The 9,986-nt window shown below is 34.2% G+C and overlaps 1 protein-coding gene across 1 annotated transcript; it reads left to right on the top strand.

The window, feature by feature from the left end:
* Nucleotides 1-1,527: 1,527 nt before the first annotated feature.
* Nucleotides 1,528-7,663, top strand: LOC132548478 (RING finger and transmembrane domain-containing protein 2-like). Its single transcript, XM_060212345.1, has 8 exons — nucleotides 1,528-2,222; nucleotides 2,654-2,739; nucleotides 3,360-3,469; nucleotides 4,233-4,377; nucleotides 4,895-5,035; nucleotides 5,503-5,568; nucleotides 6,083-6,184; nucleotides 6,552-7,663. Exons 1-8 carry the CDS (start codon nucleotides 1,646-1,648, stop codon nucleotides 6,684-6,686), a joined length of 1,362 nt encoding a protein of 453 aa, XP_060068328.1. The 5' UTR covers nucleotides 1,528-1,645; the 3' UTR covers nucleotides 6,687-7,663.
* The last annotated feature ends 2,323 nt before the right edge of the window (nucleotides 7,664-9,986 follow it).

The raw sequence follows: 9,986 nt of genomic DNA, 5'->3' as shown, positions 1-9,986 counted from the left end.
TTTGTTTTGGACCCGTCACAAAATGTTGTGAAGGTGAGAAAATGCCAAATATGTTAAATCCATTTTGTTTCTTTAGCATTTGCAGGTATGTTTTCTGTTGTATCTTTACTTTCTAAATGATAAGGTGTTAACTTATTGTATTGAACATGTTACACGCAGTATATAACACCTCCCAGGTGATTACTACGTGCATCAGTACATTTGTCATATTGTCATATCCTGATATCATATACCTTAAAAACGGGCTGAAGCAAATCACGAATGATTGATGAAGTGTCTCATTAACTCCTGCTGGTGTCCATCATTCTCTCATGTTTTCAGTAGTTACGTGAACAACAAATAGGCGTACATGTGTCATAACTTACGCAATCCCAATATCAATGATATGCCAGTAGGTCTGATGCTCACCTTTTTGGCGGATGACACTACCGCCTATGTAGTTATTTGACAGTAACAGCTACTCAGCTAATGGTGATACCTCAAAGTTACAGAAGAGGCTTAACCTCCTAGCTCAGCGGGAAGCTAAGTGGAAAATGTCATTTCAACCAGACACGTGCAATGTCATTTCAATACAACTAAAATAAATCCCCCATTAAGTAAACATACTACATGGACTGTCACTTTGATGTGTCGACGAAGCTAAATATTTAGATCTTAAATTTCAGATTTGATTGAAATTTGATTTAAGATCTAAACACCCACAAAAGAAAATGCCAACAAGACTCTGAAGTTAGACCACTCCCTGGAATATATATGCAGTGAATGGGACCCCTATTCAAAGACTAACATACATTGTATAGAAATGGTTTAACAAAGAGCAGTCTGCTTTGTTACTAATAGACACTGGAACATATTCAGTATCAGTTAAATGCTGGGTAGTCTGGGTTTTCTACTTTACAAAAGTGACACAGGGATATAGGCCTTTGCGCTTTCTTAAAGATGGTGCATAATTGTGTTGCCATATCCATTGATATCTCCCTTGCGTCTCACTGGGCTTGCTGACATCCACTCTTTCCAGGTCCTTACATGCAAAACAATAATTTGTTCCATGAACAATAACAGATTGGAACCACCTACCATAAGAAATTTGTAATATTTAGAAGCAAGAAATGTTCAAGATAACAACAATGAAATAACCTTAATCAAACTCATTCGTCTTTTTTTCAAGACTATCATATCCCATGGCTATTTGTATGTACTTGTACCATCAAAATGACATGATCTTCATCTTGCTGAAGGAGGTCATGAAGAAGTAGAAGATTATTACCATGCTTATTTCACATGTTCCTGTATTTGGATATTATCTCTCCCAGTGAGCTAGTGAAAACACTTTCACAACAATTTCGGATATGAAAGATGGTTTTGATGAATGCCTACACTGTACAGTAACTAACAAAGGTTTTGAAGTTCCTGTACATTTTATAAATGATCAAATCCTGTTTACTTTGTTCCAGTATTGTTGACCTGGTGTTTTCATTTGTTGGAACATTTATATTTACTTGTTTTCCTCCATTTTTCAGATATGACTACAGCCGATATGTGAACTGGAGTTGATGTGGAATGTGTGTATTTCTTAGTACTATCCACACCAAAAATGATATTATGTAAAGACTAAACCTGAGATTGCCAGCATATAGATATCAAAATGTCTGAAGAAATGCCACAGATTCCACAAGGAGGAAACAATGGTAACCAAACAGTCGTTTGGCAGATTCCTTCTCAGAACCGAGAGACTAGAATCGGAGGCAACACACAACAAAATGGCCCCACACTGGCCCAGCATTTACGGCATGCTAGTCCTTTTACGCGAGCTTTACCTCATGGAGTAGTGCAACCAAGGGAGACCCCACTACGACATCACGCTCCCCTTACACCAGCCACTGCACCAAATGTGGTGCAAGGGAATGGAAATGACAACAATGGTCAGAGGCCCACAGACCAATCATTTGTGATTGACTTTGGTTCTGTGTTTGATCCTACCTCAGCTAATGTTGGAAGCATAAACCTTCAGAGTTTACAACACATGGCTCCAGAACATTTTCAGTTGCCAACACTAGGTAGTCATGACGAAAATCAAAACACAGGCCCTCAGAATAATGGACAGAACGGCCACCCACATGTTGTGCAGGGTATGGATAGTATGGATTGGAGCATATTTCTTCTCAACTCTTTACTCTTCATCGTCATACTGGTCATCAGAGTTGTCACTGATCATTTATTAGGTAATACTTGAATTAAGATGATTAAATGGAAATAAAGCCAGGGCTCTCAATCTGCTAGATTTGGGGCCGAATTCCCAATGCAAAAAAGTATCTTTTTTCCCAATTTAGACCCGAAGTTTTCCCAATTCTAAGGAAAACACCATTATTTTTCCCGATTCTAAGGGCCCCAGGCCCCAGTCCCAAAATGGGGTATGAGAGCCCTGTAAGCATAGTAAAATGTGCAATTTACATATTATGAATTGTATTTATCAGATACAATATCTGTTATGTTGCATTGTGTATGTTTTGGATTCCTATACAGGTAATTTAAAAAATCAATTGCATTTATGGAAAACAAAAATATGTTTTAAAATTATTTTGAAATTAATTGAAGAAGGAAATTACAGCCATTTTATTCGTTATAAGTGATAAACTTTTGTAAATAATTCTAGGGATGTTGGTTTTTATTGGACTCGGAGGAACTTTTTTCTACGCAAACATGTTTTTCAAGAAGATTGTGCACGAGTCATCATTACGGGTAAGTTGATATACATGAAAAGAGGAAAGTTGAAAACAAAGCTCTATTCAGTGATTAAACCAGATCCATGCAAATGGTTAAAGAATGAAACCATTCTAGGGTGAAAATGTGTTGAGTGCTGTCACATTTCAACTTAATTTTTCTACTCGAGTTTGATTGAGGTGAGAGTAAAGACATGAAAATGGGAGATGGCTCAGCACCTTTTGATATCTCGATATAAGTAAACATAAGTTTTTATTAGAATGAAGACTTACCTTTCATGCTTCACACAATTTTCATGTGTTCCATCAATGGCTGAAGTGATGAAAATAAAAGAAGTGAGGTTCAGGTAATTGCAACAAGCAATAAATTCCTTTATCTGGAAACATCACAGTCTTCAGAAAATGATAGACGCTACATGTATTTCCTGAGTTTGAAAGATATGTATTTTTATTTTACAATGTATGACAGTTTTTGTGGCTGAGAAATGTTTTAAAACTGTTTTTTTTATCAGGCACATGTTTAACACACATCAGAGTTTCTATTCAATTTTGTCAATAACTGGAATGTCTGGCTGCTGTCAAGATATTGACTAAGAAAGGAATAAATATTTGCAATGAATTTTTAATTTTGTTTAATAGGATGCCATGCTACATAATGTATTGCTGTCCTATTTTTGGATTGTTATGTTCCTGACTGCCAACATTGGTTGTGTGTACTACGTGTTCCAGGAACAACAGCTATGGAATGTGTAAGTCATTTCTGGCCCTTATATGGAAAGAAACATTCTTTATTATCATGATAATAGGTTTTCTCGGGCTCTATCGTGAAATATAACTATGTGTACTGTACACACTGTCTAATCTGTATCAGGGCATGAAAAGATTTAGCATGGTGGTATCTTAAATCAAGTTAGTTAGTCTAGCATAGGTATTGTAAAATATTTATGGGTATTTGTTTTGAGAAAGTAGGCGGTTCCTGAAGATGGGAGGTCTAGTATTGGAGTTCTCTTGATAATATCAATTAGGATATGAGAAAATTGTATTAAAGTGATATTTAACATTGAATTTAAGCAGCGTGAATCCTTCAAGGTTAAGGCTTAAATAAATGAAAAATTGCCACTGAAATAGATGTGAAATTATGGCGTCTTTTTTATTGAGTCCTCAGTTGAGTTTCAATAAGAAAGGGTCAGTTGACGGAACAAAACCAGTTTTGATTATAACTGTTTTCTTAAATAAAGGGATAAACCAATAATTTCCTTACATCTTTTTATACCGGGGTTTATACCTTTTCAATTCTGAAACTACAGTGCTGTTTTCTGTTGAGAAACGTATGTTCTTATCTAAACTAATGAGGTTATTCTCTGTTTGATGCGATTCATGTAACAGACTTTACATAATTTGTTGAAATGTGATATCAAATGGTGTTAACCAACCAAAAATGATTTTTTTCTGATATTTAACCCAACCAGACTTTCAGTGTATAATATTTTGATGTCTATTTTTGCACTCCAGACTGATATTTCAATTGCCTGTGAAATGGGAAGGCGATATCTGGATGTTTTTCTGGGCAGTGTGTGTTAATGACTTTGTGCTGAAATATGTGACTGTGATAATCAAAGCCTTTTTCTCCATGGCACCTATCAAACCAAAGAACAGGGTAAGTTTTGTTAATAGGATAAATTACCCTCAAGTGTTTAAATGTTAAATTACCAAACGAAAGGACAAGGTAAATTGTTGAAAAATCTTATCACACTGAAGAACTGAAGAAAATGATGAATTATTGAACAAATCAACCAAACCTAAGAAGAACTATTAGATAAACCTAACATGAACATGACTGAGTTAATTATAGAACCAATCAAACCGAAGAACAAGTTATGTTACAATACAACAAATATTGAAAGCCACTAAACCAAAGAAGTTGAGTTATAGATCAAATGTATGAACCAAAGGGCAGATTCAGTTACAGATCATGGAAAATGTATAAATATGCAGATAAATCTACAATTGTATACATAATGCAATTTTTTTTTGTGTGTACTTGTATACAAGCCACTTGATTTGTATACGATTTGTTTAAAAATCATTGGTGCTCGTCAGCATTACACAAACTTGTAAATAACACTTAATTGATATCTTCTGGGCAATTGAAGTAATATGAAATTTCTTTTCAGGGAAAATACTACATGTTTGTGGAACATGTTATGCAGTTATATAGAATGGTTATACCCATAATTCCTTGGTACCACTTCCTGTCAGATGGACTATATTGGGCATTTGCTGCAGGTCTCCTCTGTTTTTACTTCTTTTGTAAGGTGTGTATATAGTTGGATGCACAATATAGTGTGGATTTGTTTGTTTGATGAATGTATCTGTGATTGTCAATGGTGAACATTTATCTTGGGCCGTCAATCGAGATTGAATGAGATATTTTGATGGTACAAATTTATGTAAGGGTATTGGTGAAGGTCAAATTATGTATATTTAAAGTACAATGTTGTTTAGGTAAGTATATCTTGGAAAGTTAAATGAGATATCTTCACAGTTAACAATTGCCTTGGGAAAAATAGATATCTACTTGGTAAACTATTTTCTAGAGTTATCAGAGAAGGTTGAATGAAAAATATTTGATAAATGGATGGGATGTCTTGTACACTACTAACTTTTTATTGCTGATATTCAGTTGAAAAAAACATGAATCATGTATAGTACATGTGACTCATTTTTGTATCATTTCTTTTTTGAAAAACAAACCACTAAAAAGTCACCATTTACTTTTCAGGGATATCAGTTATTGTTTAAAATTAGAGATGTACAAGGTGCTTTTCTGAAACTTTTACGAGAAAAGGTATGTATGTGTTGCTGTTTGATGTGTGAAAAGATCACTTAAAAGTCATAATTTGCTTTAAATCTATATGTATATTTATGCTAATTTATACAAAATTACATATCTATGTTTGTTACTGGTGTCATCTTGATTTAAATGTGGTGTATTTGATGAAGGGTGAAAAATTAAAACTGCTTATAGATTCAATGATTCAAGTAAGAATTTGGATATTTGTAATATTTTTTGGCTCCTTCATACCAAATTAATGGTTTTTAATCAAGATGTCGGACATTTTTCCTTCAAGTCAACCTTTTAAAAGGACATTATCTAATTAATGATAGAAATGAAAAATCAATGACATTAAGAAACAGCTTAGAGATTCTGTCAGCATCTCTTTACTTTGAAATATAAGAATCTGTGCTTTTGTCCCTCTTAATTTAGGTAGAAGTGAATGTAAGAAAATTTTATTTGTATGTTGTTAAATTTTTTTGTTACAGCTTGACTTGACTGACTTTTGTTTTCCTTTTTATTTTAGACATACGGTATTAAACCAAACAATTCCGATTTAAAAACAAGAGGCGAGGGTTGTCCCATTTGTCAGGATGATTATAAAGACCCAGTAATGCTGAATTGTAAGGTAAGATTGTTGTAACATAAAGTGGAGAACATTGTACAGTTTTATCAGTATATGTAGTGTATCCTAAGGAAACATGAAAACTTTAAAGAAAATTTCTGTTGAAGTATCCCATGACACATGAAAGTTGTACATAAATTACAGTCACCTTCTAACTTTGATTGAACGAGAATTCTTTATTTGGTCAATAGTTTGGTGGCGGACTAGAATTATTTTCTTACTACACTCTTTTTCTATCGGTTGCTCTTTCAATTGAAGCCAAACGTTAAAACCTTGTTGATTTTTGCTCTGAAACTTTTATATTCATCTTCCTTAACAAATGAAGAATGTATAAAAATGGCTGATTTTGTCTGAATTTCACATTTTACAGCACATCTTCTGCGAAGATTGCGTGTCAGTGTGGTTTGACAGGGAAAAGACGTGCCCAATGTGTAGAGCTCAGATACACACAGACAACTCCCTGTGGAAAGACGGCTCAACCAGCATCCATGTACAGTGGTACTGAAGTAGAAAAGATGGCTTGAACTGTACACTTAGATATCTGGTGGAATTAGTGTCCTCATTCACGATGGAAACCAGTCCAGATTTTGTGTGATTGACATGCTACCATTACTTAAATACCAGGGGTGCTGTCTGTGTAAAATAGCTTGATGTACGTAAACATGTGACAAGAGTTGGGAACAGTTATCTTACTTTGTTTAACACTTTATTTCTTGATTTCCGTTTTCTTTCTTTCTTTTTTTTTCAATGACATAAAGTAACTACACTGATACGATAATTCAACAAAGGCTTTGTCTATTGAAAAGCTTATCTGCCGGTTATTTTTGCAGGGATGATATTTTGGTTGTTTTGCAGTACATTAAGGTGACTGAAAAACTTCATCAGTAAAATGGTGACATATATTTGTATTAGATGTCCTTTAACGTCACAAAATTTTAAATAGGTTAAAATATCATGTGATCTGTGTAAAAGAAAATTGCTAAAAATATGACTAGTGAAAATTACCAGCGATACAGCATTAACCTTTTGAAGCAGATGTTACTATTTTTATCTCACCACAGTCTACTTTTACACTATTTTCCGTCTCATTTTATCAAACTTTTTTCATCAATACTGCATACTTGCCAAATTTCCTGATTCAGTCGGGAGTTTTTCGATTTTTACTCCCCGTCCCTGGTAATCTCTGTTCGGTAGGTCATAAGTAACATTGCTATATTTACCAAATTGGAACAGTTAAGGCTGACCACCCTGTCACATAATCAAGGACTAGCTATCTCAGTACACTGCCCAATTATTAAAAACATTGTGAATTTCCTGAAAGAAATTGTACAAAAATGACAGCTTAATATTTTATGAGATAATCAAAAATATTTTTTTCAAATCTAAATTTGATAAATTCTTTCAGAACCATAACATTTGGAAATGTATATCATTTCCACCAACAAAATAAATGATTATAAATTGATGATATCTGTTAAATTGTGTGAGTTCAGTGAATACTGAGAATTTAGAGAAATCTCACTTTATGGAGAATTTGCATTACTTCTAAATTCCAACTTAATCCTGACCTGATCAAAAATTGTTTTTCTAAAAAATTGTGAGAGGATAGTAAAGCAGGCACACTATTAACTTTAACTTATCTAAAAGTATTGATTAAATATACATTAATGAATTAATTTATCCTTTGTGAAAAATGTTACAATGTGCAAGGTATCATGGCAAGTTAAAAAATTTTCGTGACACACTCGTGACAGTTTTGAAAAGTTGGCAGGTGTGATACTGCACCTGGAGATTAAGATTTTTAAAATTTTTATTTTTCATATTTTTTCCTCCAGTTTTTTTTTTTTTTTTTTTTTTGCTATTTTTTTCTTTTTTTTTATATAAATTACAGAATTTATAGTGCAGCATTATGTTGGCAATTTGATGATTGCAAGGTTCAAAGTATTACTATACTAGCATGCTTTTATGTTAAAATTCTTAAAACATTTTTAAAAACTGACAGTGACACTGCTGGAAGCCTGTTTACAGTGATAGAAAACTTGAACATATTGTTTATGTTTACTGGTTTTATTTTGATTTCATGTTTATTTGTATCTAAATTATGAAATCATGTTAACACCAGAATTCTTAGTAGTGACATACCATGTATATTGACAAGCTGTGATGAATTAAGGTACTAATACTAATTTTATTTACTTTCAATTTAGTCATACCTGGATATGGATGTGGCAGTGTTACTTGCCTACTCGGTAGAAATTTTCAAGTATAACAGAAAATAAAAATTAAGGACAAGATAGTTGAAATATAAAATAATACCAGCTCTTTGTGTATCATAGATAGAGTCAATATTAATTTTGACAATAGATCTGATCGTCTTTAGTTTTCTGGTAAATTTATTGTGATTTCAATGATCAGAATATCCTTTTTCTATTATTCACTAGTAACAAGCCTGTAAAAACAATCCTGTAACAAGCCTGTAACAAACCTGTAACAAGCCTGTAACAAACCTGTAACAAGCCTGTAACAAAATTGTAACAAGCCTGTAACAATCCTGTAACAAGCCTGTAACAAACCTGTAACAAGCCTGTAACAAGCCTGTAACAAGCCTGTAACAAACCTGTAACAAACCTGTAACAAGCCTGTAACAAACCTGTAACAAGCCTGTAACAAGCCTGTAACAAATCTGTAACATGCCTGTAACAAACCTGTAACAAGCCTGTAACAAGCCTGTAACAAACCTGTAACAAGCCTGTAACAATCCTGTAACAAGCCTGTAACAATCCTGTAACAAGCCTGTAACAAGCCTGTAACAAGCCTGTAACAAGCCTGTAACAAACCTGTAACAAGCCTGTAACAAGCCTGTTTTAAACCTTTTATTAGTACGATGTGTCACCATATCTTTCCAGGCCATTCCCTGCAGTGGGACAAAATTGTTATCGGTAGAAGTTAGACTATGTAATCTCGGATGAAGATTTGAGACATTTACTTTTGTCCCTACCTGTAGTGGTTTGTGTTTCTCAGAAAGCTTAGAACCCAGACTTTTCTAAACTATCGTGGTTGTGTCCTTTGTCAAGAGACTTTACCCCATTTGTTCTGTATGGCATTTGATGGGTTTTCCATAAGACCTGGCCTTAAGTTGACAAGGCAGTAAACCCAGTGAAACAAACATAGCAAAGCACTTCAGTTGTTAATATGCCATAGATTTTAGTGCCAAACAAGAGTAAAGTGGTTTGGTTGTGTTTGAATCATGAACAGAGACTTACAAGGTAGGTATTCTACCATATACACCTGCCAAGTGTTAGCTCAATAAGCTATACTTAGGTGTGTAATTGGTTACTGTATACAGTTACTGTGTTTGAATGTGAAATTATGTACAAACTAGGCCGTGCAGGAGGTCAGTCTACTAATATTAGTCAAAATCACCGTTTAGACCATTCCGTTGCCCAGGCCACTTTTGGCCAGTCCCATAGTTGATCTTAATAATGAGGTTTCAATGTACATTAAGCTATCAGCTTGTATTAATCCCTCTTGTTGGCATGGAAGGATGCCTGATTATTGTGGAAGGTAATCAGAGTACCCAGGGGAAGCCCATTGGATCAGGCAGGCAATTCTATACCTTTTCACATATGTGCCAGGAATCAAACTCTGGACGGCTGGGTGAAAGACAAGTGCATTACCACTACATCAGCTGACCACCCAACACTACATTGTACCGCTTCATATCTATGACTCAGAATGGATATGAGTTGGATCTATTCTTGCCGTCTCTAACGAAATATTTTTCCAAAGATATGAGGCAACCAGC

The sequence above is a fragment of the Ylistrum balloti genome, unplaced genomic scaffold (assembly GCF_031769215.1).
Source record: "Ylistrum balloti isolate Yb309-2 unplaced genomic scaffold, AGI_CSIRO_Ybal_v1 Utg370012, whole genome shotgun sequence".
NCBI classification, from domain to species: Eukaryota; Metazoa; Mollusca; class Bivalvia; order Pectinida; family Pectinidae; genus Ylistrum; species Ylistrum balloti.
The sequence above is the reverse complement of the archived record's forward strand: the minus strand, read 5'-3'. Positions and strand labels throughout refer to the sequence as shown.

Bases quoted from the DNA above. Each gene is read 5' to 3' on its own strand.
- LOC132548478 (XM_060212345.1), top strand. From the start codon at position 1,646: ATGTCTGAAGAAATGCCACAGATTCCACAAGGAGGAAACAATGGTAAC. The intron at 2,740-3,359 runs GTAAGTTGATAT...TTTGTTTAATAG, and splicing joins TGCACGAGTCATCATTACGG to GATGCCATGCTACATAATGT. The intron at 3,470-4,232 runs GTAAGTCATTTC...TTTGCACTCCAG, and splicing joins GAACAACAGCTATGGAATGT to ACTGATATTTCAATTGCCTG.